At 42.7% G+C, this 15,978-nt stretch overlaps 1 protein-coding gene across 1 annotated transcript in view; it reads right to left on the reverse strand.

Annotated features, from left to right (window-relative positions):
* Positions 1-7,020: 7,020 nt before the first annotated feature.
* Positions 7,021-15,978, reverse strand: part of pdzrn4 (PDZ domain containing ring finger 4) — a 37,214-nt gene continuing 28,256 nt past the window's right edge. The window contains exons 4-9 of the mRNA XM_071521267.1: positions 15,398-15,496; positions 12,503-12,565; positions 9,746-9,847; positions 9,322-9,438; positions 7,826-8,911; positions 7,021-7,593 (exon numbers count right to left, since the gene is read on the reverse strand). Of these exons, the coding sequence (XP_071377368.1) occupies positions 7,021-7,593; positions 7,826-8,911; positions 9,322-9,438; positions 9,746-9,847; positions 12,503-12,565; positions 15,398-15,496 (2,040 nt within the window). The remainder of the gene's footprint in view (positions 7,594-7,825; positions 8,912-9,321; positions 9,439-9,745; positions 9,848-12,502; positions 12,566-15,397; positions 15,497-15,978) is intronic.

Raw genomic sequence — 15,978 nt, forward strand, 5'->3', positions numbered from 1 at the left:
CTGCCACCTACTGTGACACACTCAGTGACGCTAGAAAGCTGACGGCACCTCTCATCCATGTAGCATCGCCCCTCTTCTTCTCCCTCAGCAGTCCCACAGAAGAACAGTTAAAGCCTTTTTGTTCCCTGCCACCCCACCACTTCCATCGCTATTCTGTTCCAATTATCTTAAATGTTAACTCGGCATTGGGGCCGGGGTTCTGAATATTTTATACCGCTCATTAAGCAAGACTTGAGCCGCCTTTACTGTTGCTGTTTTACAGCTCCACATGAACTCCCTCTGACTCCCTGTTTTCATGCTAAAATAGCAGCTCTTTATAGGATTAGGCTGCATGGTCTGTGAATACAGCGAAGGTGTTTGAGAGACGGCACTGGCAAAGCGGCAGTGGCTCTGTTTCTGCTGAAACAGAGCCACTGTCTCCTCTGAATGAAGCAGTGAGTAGAGATGGGGTGGCAGGGTGAGGTACAGTCCTGTAACCTTTGGGTCACAGGGTGGATCCCCACAACTGCCAATGTGTCCGTCAACAGCCATGTATCCTGTCAAAGCAACCTTGAGCAAGACACTGAACACGTACCTACTCATAGTCATAGTCTTAGTTATAGAAAGTCACTCGGGATAAGAGCGCCAGCTTATTGCCTAAAAATGTAAATGAAAAAATGCAAATGAATACATCAGATTGTCTCTCAGTCGGCTCCTGCTTTGCCTCAGTACCGCTTCATCACTGCATCTAACTGTTGAAGAGCTTCATCTATCTTGTGAATAAACAACTCCTTGCTGTGAAGACATAGAGGAATATGTGTACCTCTTGAATTGAAATACATTTACATTACATGCTCATGGACTCTTTAACAGGACGCTGTTAAAGTTGTGGGAATCAAACCTGTGACCTTTAACAGTGTCTAACCACTGGTCCGAAATGCTGGGAGACATCAATACAAATATGCATTCATGAAAAGACATCTTCAGGCTAGACTGAGAAGATTATAGGGCCAGTTAGTGACAGAAAACCTGGCTTCTTACCTTGTTTATCTGTGACAGTATGGCCAACATTCAGGATTAGAGAGGCTTAGAATAGAAATGCTCAGGTTTCCCTGTTTTTGACAAACACAAGGCAGCATGCAAATTGCTTTTTAGCATTCTCTGAAAATAATTTGCTTAATCAAGATTTTCCCTCATAAAAGCATATTTCAAGGCATTGTTAATAAAATGTTTCATATTTTCAATCTTTTCATAGTGGGATTCCTAACGTTTAGGTGCTTTATATGGTCAGACAGAGCTGAAATGTTCAAAGAGGTTGATTTTTGTACTGTGAAAAAACATTTAATGGTCAGATCAAAGAAAGAGACACCACAAGCTTTGCTTAGCCTCGTAGCAACATGAATCAAATAATGCAGTGAAAAAGAGAGATAAGAGATTCAGTTGTACCAACAAACAAAAAAAAAACAAAAAATTGTGATTGAAACTGGCATGAGTTCCACAACAGTTTAGTTGTCCTTCATGGGGAAAAGACAGTGAAAAATATCCATTTTGTTAATTAGAAGTCTGAATGAGCCATTAGCAGATAATTAAAGCTCTGAAAGGAGGCTTAATGAATGGAAAATTATCAGTCATTACCCCACACTAATCAGTCATTTACTCCGCAATAAGAAACAACTCTTGATTGTGCTGCATATTGTAATATATGACAGACTTGGTTGTTGTTGGCACAACAAACAACACTGATTAATCAAATCTACATTTGCAAGTCATTCACTCTACAATACATACAATACACAAACTGGAGCGGAACGTGAGTTTGCACCCTGTATAGTTTTTTTGCCCTTTACTTATTCAGGAACGGGTTTTTGCTGAGCGTGCATGCTGTTTTGCAGCACCGCCCTCCTTCACATTAATAGTTACACACATTCATACCTGGGAGCAAGCCGGTATAACCACAGCCTTATACTGTTTACCACTTACAAACTTCACTGCAGCAGTTGGGGGTTAATTGCCATGCTCAAGGGCACCTCACTGCTAGTTGCTGAGGTAGGAGGGAGCATTACTTATTCAGTAGCCATGCTGAATTTCCCACTAGGTCTGGAGATTCAAATTGGCAACTTTCCAGACAGAAGCACGCTTCTCCAACCTTTAGGCAACGGTCACCCCCATTTGTTGCAACAGGATGTACAAAGGAAATAAATGGGATATCCCGCCCACATCCTTTATACTTAGACATGACCTAAAGCAAGACTAGAAGATTGCAAGACCAGAGCGCCCAAAGAGGTCCGTTCCAAAATGCAGTGTATACAAACACATCATCGTTGTAGGCGGGAGGAAACCTTGTAAATCCAATTTTGGTGATTTTCAGATTTCAACTTAAATTGAAGGATTCCAGGCTCCTCAGTGGGTTGAGAAAACTCTACCACTCTCATATGAAACCCTTTCTAAACCCATTGGATAAACTGAAAAATGCACTGTGGTCAAGATGAAAACAACATGGTTTTGCTTAGTTCCTGAAAAGTTGACATTTTGGATATACAAGTTTTTCCATTCATCATTCAAAATTTCCAAAATATACAGCATCCTGTCTGGAATTTTTTTTTAACATTTTGTTTACCAAGGACATCAATCATTCAAAAAGCACAACATTTTTAGCTTTGTTTTTCTAAAATAGTTGATGTCTCCTGTTGGAACAAAACACTTAAAATCTTTCCTGAGTGATATGGCAATGGGAGAAACTATTCCTGATCTTAGTCAGGTTGAAATGCTTCAACAATTAAGCCACAAAGAGATATTTTCTTCCAAGGAGAGTCTATTTTTCTGTTCTTAAAATGGAGCATCAACTAAGGAACTCCCACTCAGTATAATCACACACAAGGACACATGCACACAGTCAACACCCAAACACACACAAACACACCCCCACCCACACACACACACATAAAGTGTCACCCATTTCTCGTCACGGCGTCTAAACCAGCGTTTCAGTGAAGAACACCTGACTTTGTTCTAGTCCCTCTCAGTCACCGCTGCTTCAAAGGCAAAGCTAGATTAAAGAGAGCGAGGAAACCAAGCTTTTTCATCTGCGCTACGTTGCAGCGCCAGGCCCGCTCCGCTCACTTCAACTGCTGGAATTTGAATGAGACAGATCCAGGTAAAAAAGAATGGGGGAAGAGGAGTGTGCAGCATATATGGAATTCACATATTCATATTCACATGTTTGGGCGTATATCCTACTGTGAGGATAGGCACAAATTTAGAAAGCCATGAAAAGATTTGCTGATGTGCATGTTTGGTGTACATAAAACACCTGTGTTAGAAGAGGGCAAGTCAATGTAGCTGCTTATTCACACCTGGATAACTGAAGAGTTAGATTATTTTTTCTGTGTTGGTTACTGATTGTTTTTTGTGTTAGTTTTTTCTTTGTTGATTTTGTGTGGGGGCTACTGGCAGCACAAATTTTTCTTCAGTTTTCCTTCTTAAATTATATGATTATATGTTATGTATTGCCATGGTATTGCAGACCCCCCCAGGGAGTCGTGAGATATGTTGCATTTTATGCAACAGGAAAAAAAAACATTTCTACTATACAAATTTATTATCATGTGTTTTCAGCCTCTAGGCTTCCTCAGATAATCAAATGAAATTACCTGAAAAGGGAAAATAAAAATGAAACTTTAAAAAGTTTGAGACCCACTGATGTAATGGATGTGAGTTTTCAGCTTACGATGTAGATGTGGGTGTTGTTCAATCATCTGTCCTCGCTCAGACAATCAGGTAATTAACTGCAGCTGTGCTCCTGCGAACAGTTTGACCCTGAGGAAGGCCAGCATGTAATCTTCAATGCCATGTATTAGTCACTAAAATAAAGGCTTTTTTTCTTCTTTTTTTACTTTTACTTTTTTTCCTTTTCTTCACTGCTGAAGCCACAGCAGCGTTCCTCCTCGGGGCTAAGTTATCACTTCATATTCCACAGAGTTATGATGGCATTATCTTTTTATATTGTGTCTTGAATGACGCTGTGTATTGTGGTTACGCCATTGTGCTTTATGCATGTATGGAAATCATGCCTATTTTAGTGCAGGCTACCACACAGAACTATACCACTGGCCTGTAACAGATCAACATTCAAATGCATTCAATTATCTTTGCCGTGCACATTGGGATTAATCATTTATAATACCGGGTTGACTGCAATGCGTTATTCCTCAGTTCCTCTGCCGCTCCTGTCACACAGAAATTACTGATAGGATATTATACAGGGGAAGGGGAAGCTGAGAAAAGTCGGTACAGTGCTTACCTGATGTAATGTTATGCATAAAGGCCCCGGTGTTGGGGATGCCAGTCTGATGTCTCTCATTAATTCTTCAGTTCAGTGGGCTGTGGACGGACACAGCAGATTGACAGGGGATGGGGAGACTTCACTGGCGTCTCCTTAATGCTTTGAAATGGGAGTATAGTTGAGCTTTGATGCCTCCTATCGCTAAATGGACATGCACCCCCCCCCCACACACACACAAACACACCCTCCCTGCTCTCCCATCCCACCCCCACACACACTTGTCAGTCAGTCATCCCAGTGTGAATACATGAATACTGTAAACTGTAGCGACGAGGTAAATGAGTGTGTGTATGTGTGTGTCATCAAGCCACAACACATCAAAATGCTCTATGAATCCCTGTGAGTGAAACAGGTCGGCAGGCTTGGTACAGCCTCAAGGCAGGTGTAGGAAGAGTCCAGGTGCAGCAATTAATGTAGTTTCCATTTAATATTCCCATGTGTTCAATTAGCAAATCATTTGCTTTATAATCACTCTCAAATAGACTCCTCATTCCACAGTGGAACTGATTCTATTGATTATGTCAGTGGAAGCACTTACCACAAGAATTTGCCCTCTATATGTATCTGACATGATCAACCTGACTACCTTCTCACATTGATTCAGTGCCTGACACAACACACACACACACACACACACACACACACACACACATACTTCCACGCATGCACACATAGGATCAAAGGTGCCCTTGTTCTCTGCTGGAAACAATACAGTTTCTTCACAAAGAGTACATTTTTATTTTAGAGCAGGGAGATAGTATGTGCTGCTCTTGTGCCTCTCAAACCCAAAAACATAAAACACCAGCGCCAGCATTCATAACACATTGTGTGTATGATGGAGGCGCACTTATCTCTCACTGCTGACACAGCCGTGTTCAAACTGAATAACGTAACAAGTGTGGGCCCTGTGTTTGACACTGAGCAGGGAGCAGGGAGGATAGCGGAGACATGACATGACTGATACGCCAGTGTCAGGCTTTATATTTCAAATCAAACAAGCACAGGGACAAATGCAATGTGAAAGCAGAGAGTGTTTGCAGCTGCGGCTGGAGAGGGATAGATTGACCGTCCCGTAGCGTACCAGAAGGTCACCAGCCAATGTGTCCACTCCTCTTGAAGTGTCCTTGAGGAAGACACTGAACTCCTACGGGCTCATTTTAAGTTATTGCGGAAGAAGGCATCTACTTAATGCATAAAGCTTCAATGCTTCAAAGCTTCAATACCAGCATATATTGACATTTGAATTAATTAATACCCTAATAACTTGTACCAAATGACACCGAAGAAGACAAAAGGTTTACCAGGTTATTGTACGGACCAGAAGAGAAGTTACATAAAGAAAACAAGTTTATTCACTTTTTTCCTTTTTTTTTTTTTTACAAATATCACCATCAGCACATACTGAACTCGAGGTCTTATCAATAAACTTTACAGTGAAAAGCCGCAGTTCTTAGAACCACCTAAATGGGAGTAATCACATAATGAAAAGGCTGAAAATATGATACATTTTATTGACAACACCTTGAAATGTGTCGGCCTTTTCAAAGGTAGCCGAATTATGTGAGGCATTTATCAGACAGACCATAAAATTAATTTACAATAAATAGGAAAAAGAGTAAACAATATAAATATGAGTCTATTTAACATTATTAACATAATACACACATTTATGATTTGTAATAAGAGTCAGGGATCCTTAAGTCAATGAACCAATTAGCCAAGTACTCAATGAACCACTTGATAGTACAAAAGTCTTGACCGTAAGTTGAGGTAAAACTGTTGAAAAAAGCCTTCCCACTCAGCTCATAAATAATATGTGCCTTTGATATGGCATATTGAAATTTTCAGTGCTTTAAATTGAGATTTCCAGAGAACTCTGACTTGACATTTTCAACAAGATGAAAGGAGAGAGTATTTTATGAGGAGGGTGACTTATTCTCCAAGGATTTATCAAAGTTTCTCATCTCTCTCTGTTTTGGTCTGGCATACTAAGAGAGCTACAGTATGCTCGGCTCTAATAGTAGCAACTCCCAACTGGATGATTTGCTTTACAGAGCAATGTGGTCTTTGAACAGTTATACACACATAAATAAGAAATTACAATAAAACGTTTACAGTACATCGACATTCAGTGTAAAAATTGCTTTACAAAACGTTATTAAGTTTACAAAGTGTGAAAAATATTGTATTTTCCCCCTTATAAAAAATGCCACCTTGAACGAGGCAAGTGAAGTTGTACCGCTTCATATGCGATGAAAGAGAGGAATGGAGAGAAACAATACATACATTAAGTTAGTGTGTTGGTTCTTTACTTTTGTGCTGGAGTGTTTGCCTGAACCAATATGCTACCAAAACTCATCTGTTACCAGAAGCCAGTGTGCTACCAAAAGCCAAAATATAACCACAGTTCGGAGACACCTGTGTTTTACATTTTTGAGAATGGCAGCGGTCACAGAGGAAAGAAAATACTCCTGTTGTCATGACAGAGTTGGAGAGTTCTTCAAACAGATTATTTTTCTTCAAGCAATAGTTACAAAGTTGCTAAAAGTTGCTACGGAAGTCCTCAGCAGTGACAATTTTCATTTACATTTCAGGAAAGTGAAACACACTTTTGTAGCATATAGAACCAATGGAATAGTCCCTGAAGCACAGGCTAACTGATATAAAAGTGTCCAATAATTGACAATTATATGTGTCTGCTAGACAGTTGTGACAGATAGGAAGGCATTGTGTACTTTGGTGCCCTCCGGGGCCCTGGCCCCATGGGTCATCAACTCTTGGATGGTCATCCAGTTATCCAGGATCTTCTTGTTGCGTTTCTTCATCATCTTCTTGTGGCTGAGCTCCAAAATGTTGATCTCCTTCTTGCCCTCGGCTCCGCTGGCTGGTCCTTCCCTCAGACACTCCAGGCGGCTCTTCTGCATGAACTCCCTCCTCTTCCTCTGCTCCCTGGCCCGGGCCAAGTGCTGCTTTCTCTCCTCTTTGCTCCAGTAGCGGCCCATCTTCATCTCACTTATAGTGTCGTCATCCGTGGTCATGCCTCCACTCCTCTCCTCTCGGATCCTCAGCGCCCGCTCCCGGAGGATGCGGTCACGGGCAGGCCTCCGGGCCACGTAGCGTGTGCCATCAGCGCGAACTTTGACCTTCCACTCCAGCCGGGGTTCCCCGGGACGTCCGTTTCGGTGCAGGGGCTCTCGGCAGACGCTGAGTAGACTCAGCTGGCTCTGGGAATACTCCAGGGACGAGTGCTGCTGTAGCAGCTGCATATAGCTCTGCAACACACAGGAGAGCATCATTAGCATAGAATAGGATAGAATGTAGTGCTATGGCACATGTGCAAGAAATTTATTGCCTGGTCATTATTGAAAAGTGGGAATTTTAGCAGGGGGATTAAACCCTCAGTACAAAAACATTGCAGATTTAGCCACCAGAACCCATCAAGAACCCCTGTTTGACCCAACCACCCTGTCTTTTTATCCAATGTCTCTTCTTGACTATCGCTACCTGGAGTTGCCTGGATCCTGCCTGGCCTTGGTGGGGTGCTGTTTGATAGGGAGAGGCATAGGGAAGCCCTCTCTGGGAAGCTCTGGTCCTCCCTTTCCTCTCACACCTCTCATCGTCTGCAGGCAGGGCCGGGTCCGACTCAGAGCGGGACGGGTTGCTCTGGTCTGGGCTGCTGGAGATGACGGGGCCTGGGTCCGGTCTGCTGTGGCTGGGTGTGCCCTGTGGCTTGGGGATAGGGATGGGGCTGGTGGGTGTGGAGGAGGCCAGTCTAAGGTTCTTCTGGTTGGTGAGGTTGATGCGTCTTTGGAGAGAGTGGTCAGGAGATCTCTCCATGCCTAGTGGTGTTGACCGCGCACTCTCTGCTGTGTTATAGGCACTGGAGCTGTCCTTCTCTCGGACCTTATCGCTGTCCGACCTCTCCGGGTGTTCGTGGATATCTGCCAGCCTGCCGTGCCGCTTCTGTCCATCTTTGGGGCTCCGTCCTGGGGAGCACAATGTGGGCTGAGGGGGGTCCAGCTGGTGGGTCTGGCGGAGCTGGTGGGCCTGCATGATGCTCTGGCACTCCAGCTCGATGCTGCGCAGTTCCTCATTCAGCATCCTCAGCTCCTGCTCCACCCCTCCCCCTCCTCCTCCCACACCACCATCATCTTCATCACCTCCTCCCTGCTCAGTGAGGCTACACTCTATACTGTGTCGAATGGAGTACACCCCACACTCGCCTCCATTCCGGATCTGACACTTGAGCTCCAGAAGTTGCTGGAAGCGATTCTCTAGACCTAGGACCCCACTTCCACCACTGCGAATACCCAGTTTCCCCTCATGGCCCTGGCCTTTGGAAAATGTCCTGGGACTCTGGGTGTCATGAGGCACCACAGCCCCTCGCCTCCCCAGCCCATCTCCCTGAGTGTGGGGATGCTCTGCTCGCCATCGTTCCCTCAGGCCATGGGCCGGGCTCCTCCTGTGGAGCCTGGCCAGCAGGGGTTGGTGTTCTGGACTCTCTGTACTGCGTCCAAACCCACTGTCTTTGTCCTGATTGTTGGAGGAACAGGTAGCTGTGTCTGTCATCACCTCTTCTTCAGCTGCATGCTAGTGTATGAAGAAAGATAAAACAGTTAGTTCTCCCTGGAGGTCTTTTGAGTAACTTGCAAGCGCCTCTTATGTTTGTATAATACAGGACATGTTGTTTATCTCTTATTGCATTACATCTGACATGCTGTTCATTGTTTGGTTACATACTGTAGTGCAGTGTGGAGAGGAGGAGGATGATTATGTTGGGTGATTAAATGCTGCGCTCTGAGGTAGATGCCTGCTTGTTACCCTCCTTCACATCCTCCCCCTCTCCTTTTATCCCTCCCTCCCTTCCCCCTCCCTCTATTCCTTTGTCCATCCCATCTTTTCTCCCTTCCTCCTTTTTCTCCTCCCTCTTTCCCTGATACTCTGCTGCCTCTATTGCGCGTTCCGCTCTTTCTTCTTTTTTTCTCTCTCAGCTCTCTCACCTCATCTCCTCTGGCAGTGTTATGTTCCTTCTGCTTCCTCCTCTCCTCCAGGATCTCCATCTTCAGTTCCTCCAGAAGCTCCCGTTGCTCCTCATCCAGCCATACCTCCTCCTCCAGCTGAAAGCAGATCGAGTCAGAGATATAGCTCTCTGTGTGTCTTCGTATGTGACTGTGTGTGTGTGTGTGTGTGTGTGTGTGTGTGTGTGTGTGTGTGTGTGTGTATGTGTGTGCACACAAACTTCTCACAATCACACTGTCACTCAAAAAGGAGGGAAAAGGCACTTAGCAGGCAGCTACTGTTATTTGACATGACACAGGTTGTCAAGATACACCAGGGAGCCAGTGTGTGTGTGTATGTGTGTGTGTGTGTGTGTGTGTGTGTGTGAGAGAGAGAGAGAGAGAGAGAGAGAGAGAGTGTGTTTACCTGCATCTCTGGCCTGGTCACCAGTAGCACGATACTCCTGGCATCTTCACTTGACAACAAGGCAACAGCCTTCTCTCTGTCTTGCACTTCACATCCATTTATCTGTACATTAAAGACAAGAATGAAATAAAAAATAATAAATGTTAATTTTAATGTATTTGCATATCATGTGATTTGTGGATTACACACAAAACAACACAATAAAAGTATTGTAAGTGCAAACCATTCCGTCCACATACCCAACATGTAATTTTAGCATCATTCAGTACACTTACATGAATGGAAGGATGAGCAAAACAAAACTAACCATTGTCTTTACAAGGCACGGCTTCAATAGCCACACGCTGACACCTTTCTCTCTCTCTCTCCCTCTATCTGTTCTTCTCCCTCTGTTTCACACTTCAATCTCTGTCTCTCTCTCTTGCTCCCATCCCTCTCACCTCCCTTCTGCCATCCCTGCCTCTCACTCCACGCATCCACAGGAATGGCTTGAGTAGGCAGCACGCTAGGTAAGGGGAGTCAGTCGTGGGCGTGTAGTCCGACCTCACGAGAGTCTGCTCTCACCACACATCCAGACACACAATTAACTGTTCTTTGACAGGTGGCGTTCATCTTTTCCTCACTAGAGTAATGGGGCTGTCAGAAGGAGATAATAGGGCCAGGAGTACAGCAGGCCTCGCTCCCCCCAATCATTCACACTATTGGGAAACAGATACACTACTGTGAGAGAATGGACGTACCAGGAAAGTGCTTTATACAAGGAATATGGAGAGATATCGCTGGTGCACACTTTTCCCCGTTCATTCAGACAGGAAGAAAGGCGAAATGTAGATTACTGAGACAATATAGATTTCTTGAAACTATGCTTCAGCATTATATTTTTAATCTATCATGCTTGCATTTGAATGCTTTTGCGCCAGGCTTGGCAGCCAGCACAGCCATTGTCTTGGGTAATCTAGCGTTTATAAACTTTTTGTGCAGATGTCATCGGACAGTGTCATTGGTCACAGATGCGCAGTGAACATTTTTCCTGCTGTAAATACTAGGTGGTGCTACAATGAAGTTTTTGTCCATTTTGGAAATAAATTTATAGGCACCATGGAGTCCTGCTTGAAGCTGACTGGCTTTTGCTGTACTTTGTCAGGTGAATTTCTGGTTCAAGTTGAACGATTTTAACTCACAAACACCTCTTCGCCTCAGTTTGTGCTGCCTAGAGTGAAGTTGCATCTATCTCGTTCCGTTTGCCTCCACCCTTTGACTTTGCATGCTTTCACGCCAACTTAGACTTTATTTTGTGTGTTCTGTCTGAACGAACGGTCAAAACGGATGAGTCATTTTCAATTAATCTACTCAAGGACATATTGACACAATGTTATTATTATCATTTATAGCATTGAAAAGTAACAATTGTATATGTTCTCCAACTTGACACATAGATAAATTGAAATGACACATCCATTTTAATAGTGTCTTTGCCTTGAGTGCAAAGCCATTTAGATATTGAGGGGTTTTTTTCCACTGAATTAGTATGCACTGTGCTCTACCTGTGCATATAAGGTACGTTTTTCATTATGTTTTGTGCAAAGTTCAGTTCAGTGCAGGTACACTAGAAATGTGCAGGTAAGGTAAATATATTTGGTGCTGGCTCACTTTCAAAGGGTGTTGTCATTGCATTTGTCTCTCTCACAAACAGGACCACAATGGCTCAGTATTCCAGTGGGTACTGATACTATACTGTACCTGTAGAATGGAAAAAGCCTATATGTGTTCCAGAAACTCTGTGACGCATAAAGTTAAATAATTTCATGGTGTTTGATGATTATGAACACATATGCATGCTAGGCACACAAAAACACATGCAGACTCCCCATCTGCCCCTGCAGCCTTCTTCATACAAGGACACACTTCTCTGATCTGCACACTAAGTTCTGCTGCTGGTTCTACTCTGGTTATATAAACACAGAAACACTGTCAATGGACAGTGGAGGGTCTGAATACACAGCAACACGCAACACGCAACACACACACACACACACACACACACACACACAGACACACAAACACAAACACGCACGGTGATACATGGGAGGGGATGGGATTTTCTGAAATGTTAATTGATGATTAATTTATTGTTACATGCTTTGGCAATATTGATTGTTTGCTAATAAAGCACATTGAATTGAGAGAGGTAGGTTGAGATATTGCAATAGAGAGAAAGAGAAGGAGAAAGAGAAAAACAGCACAGAGAGAGAGAGAGACAGAGAGGGGTGCTAGAGATGATGTAGTGCCTGGTGTAACCGGCACTAAGGACTTTAATTTCCCTGGTAAAGTGTGGTGATTAAATATGCATACGCTCGCCTGGACTGGAGACAATAGCAGCTTGGCTAGCCCCTAAAAAGAGTGTGTTACAAGTGTGTGGGAGCGTCTGTCTGTGCTCTATGTGTGTGTTTATTACACATGCCAAAAGAAGAAACAGGAAATGGGTGATTATGCAGTGTAAATGCCAGGTTGATATTGAAGATAACATCCTGCCAATGTTGTGGAACAAATGTGTGAAGGGTTAAAAATAGACAAGAGGAGGAAGTCTTTTGGAATACAAGCAAATTTGATGTGTGTGTGTGTTTGTGTGTGTGTGTGTGTGTGTGTGTGTGTGTGTGTGTGTGTGTGTGTGTGTGTGTGAATGTGTTAGAAGGTCATGCGTGTTCATAATGCAGTCTGGTGTGAAAGGACTTGGGTAACTGAGATGAAACTACACACCTGTAGGATGCGATCTCCCTCCTTGATGCGGCCATCTCTCGCTGCTATGCTGTTAGGTTCCACCTGCACATAAGAACATAGAAATCAATGCTGACGACATTAAGACAAGTGGCCATTGTTTATCTCTGTATTCTTCATAAGAGGAAATAACACCACTGATGCAAATAATTCACATTCATTGCTCTTTCTCTGTCTCTGTCTCATCTCTGTTGTCAGGAAAAAAAAATAAAAGATCTGCTTTTCAGGAATGAAGAGAGGAATGCGTATTTTCACATTGATGCCCATGTATTTTTGAAATTATTATAGTTTTAACAGGTCTCAAGGGCTGGGAAGTCATGAAACTCACTGAACATCAGAATTACCATGTAAACAAATAGGAATAAGAAAAACAAAACCATGAAAAGTACAGTTATATGGCTTGTGCCAAACAGCAACGGTATGCGGATCACAGTAAACAGCAAGAAAATACTGCATTCCAATCATATAAGCAGTCAGACAGCATGAACAGCATGAGATAAAGAAGAATGTGAGATATGATAGTCGGAATTCATATTTCAAATTCATACTGGGTTTATTAGTTGGTGATGTGGTCCATGATTCTAATGCACCGGTGCCAGACTGTGTCAATAACCATCCAACAGTGTTATATTGGGAGCAAATATATCTTTATGACAAGAAAATCCACTTCACTCGGGCCTTCATTCATCCTGTTTTTCATTCCAGAGCAGAAGTCTTTTTCCTGACACAAATGAGCATTCAAATAAGTGGGAAGAGACACGGGGAGCATGAGTGAGAAGAAAACAGAGAAAGAGAGAAAGTAGAAAACAACAAACTAAAAGCATTAAAAATCACAAATGTTTATGGCACAAACATGTAGACATTCCTAGTTGAATAGAATCAACATCTCATATTTTCCAAAATGTATCCCGGTGGATATGCATATAAGTCAGTACAACACTACAATTTCAGCTTTGCTACGAGCCCTCAACAATCATTTCATACACTTTGTTGTTCTTGCAGTGAAGATCAAGAGAGATAGCTACATGTGGAAAGGGAACCTTACTGGAAATGGAGAAGAAAAAACATCACGCACTTCCCAAAGTCGCACAAATACTATCCATAAATACATTTTAATGAGGCAAATTAGCATTTTTATCCTTTTATCAAAGGTACAAAAATAGATGTCTTCTGTCAGTAGGTGACTGTTTTCACAATCTGTTGAGGTTTGGCAGGAGCAGGCGTTGTTATTGGTTTTATATCTGCATTCATATTCTTCATCTGGTGCAAGAAGAACAGGTGAAAAACCAGAGGAATAGCTGACACAGTTCACAGTTTAAACAAGTATTTCTATAAAGGCTGAAAGAAGCTAAACGTACTGTGTGTCTGTGTAATCCTTCTACCATTTAAATCCTTATGCCAGCATCCTAATCCTCATACCAGCCCTCACTGTTCTCACCCTTGGCTTTGTGTTCGTAATGGGATTGAAACCGCACCTGCAGTCAGAACAAGCATTTGTCTAATACACTCTCTAGTGCTTAAAGCCTTCCTGAGCCATAATTCATTTGGATTTCTCAAAAGAGTCTTTGTGTGACATGAAGAGTTAATTTCCAAGAATGTCGTGCATTCATTTTTGAAAAAATAAATACCTGAAGTTCATCATTCAATATCTCTAAATTAGAGGACACAGTCTGTAAAACGGTGATCCCTTTGTCAACCAAGGACTTAAGCTACCAACTTTGTTTTAGAAAGTACTAGAATTTCTTTTAATTTTGTCCAATAAATCATTTTGTAAGAGTAACATTTTTTAAATGGTGGATATCTCATTTTGGTACAAAACTCATATGTCTAAAAACACTTACCAATTCTTTTTGAGCCATAAATCATTTGAATTTTTAAAAGAATCTTTATGTGATATGTTCCCTCCCAAGTTCACTCTTTGCTTTGTGTCTTTGGTATTCAGAGGGGAGGAATGGCAGAATGTGTCATTTAACACCCTGCGGGAGAAGAGAAGGGTGTCGCTCAGGACTAATTAAAATCCTCAATTAAATACAAGGTAAAGGAGGAGGAAGGAGAATGGCAGGATGGGAATCACATTTCAAACCTGGCTTCCTCTCTGGCCATGCGTGGCTCATTGTCAGTCGATATTTGACTGGCAAACACTCAAACATTTTTCTCCTTCCTCCTAATTCAGTTCGACTCGCTCTGTGCTGCAGTATGTATGGATGGGAATTCAAATGGGAATTCATGCTATCTTTTAATTACTTCCTGCTAGAAAAGAAATTGATCGGGGGGATCTGACTTTGATTTAACGGACATACTGTCTTGTCACTTCCAACTGAACTCATCTGGGAGTGCTTGTTTATAACTCCAGGACCACCCCAAGGGAAGCACTTCATTTTACAGTACAGGTCTGGTTGGTAGTAGGTAATTATGAGCTAAGAAGTAATTATATAGAAGTAATAGTAATTATTGGTAATTATTTTGTCAAGTTTGAAGAAATACCAGGTAATTAATCTGTGTATTATGTGGAAACCTACCAGGTAAGTATGTGGTAACTAGTTAATACCAAGTACTTGTTACAGTTTTCTTGTAGTTTACTTTCAGCTACAATCCGCAGTTGGTGCATACATATTAGCTCAGCATTCGTCAAATAGAGAGACACTAAAGACTCTAAAGGGTTTTCCAGTGACAAAAAGCTAGCTACAGTCTTGCTACACTGTAAGTGAACTTTTGATGTCATTACAATGCTACTTAGCATTAGCATGCTAGCTAGCCAGCTTTTACTTAAATTGTTTACATTCTGACCCAGATATTTTTGTATTCCCTCCTGCACAGCCGTGAGAGACTGTAGGAGGAGGACCAGAGAACAAAAACAGGGCATCTGTCCTTCTTTACCTGGCTGACATAGATGGCAGCGTCCTCCTCATCGTCGGTCCTGTAGCACAGCGTCAGGCCCAGCTTCTCCTGGCTGTTCTGCCTGCACAGCTCCACCTCCTGTCACACACACACACACACACACACACACACACACACACACACAAATGAAGGTTTGTCTGTACCATGCTGTACCCGTACTGGGCCTACTTTGTTTACACTGGACTGGACTTCCAAAACCATCTCAGCTCTAATGGAGTTGTCCCATTGATCTACAGTGGAGCTGATTTGACACCAGTCCCCTTTGGGAAACCAGGTCCATCTCTGTTTCTGTGCTCTACATTGTTATTGCAAGTCAAAGAGGAAAAGGATAATCAATTTGGGAATGTTGTGTTGTTCCATTGTCATGAGTATTTAAAATGCTTGAAGCAATGAGGACCTATGTTAATTTCCTACTTATGTATTCAGGCAACCCCCATCCATCTCTCCCTCTCTCTCTCTCTCTCTCTCTCTCACACACACACACACACACACACACACACACACATACACAGACTGATGAAATATTAATCTATCAGTTCCAGTGGGGTTCGGTCCCATGG

The sequence above is a fragment of the Centroberyx affinis genome, unplaced genomic scaffold (genome assembly GCF_046629955.1).
Source record: "Centroberyx affinis isolate AG114_WGS23_722 - 3 ecotype Tasmania unplaced genomic scaffold, CSIRO-AGI_Caff_v1 ptg000879l_1, whole genome shotgun sequence".
Taxonomy (NCBI): Eukaryota; Metazoa; Chordata; class Actinopteri; order Beryciformes; family Berycidae; genus Centroberyx; species Centroberyx affinis.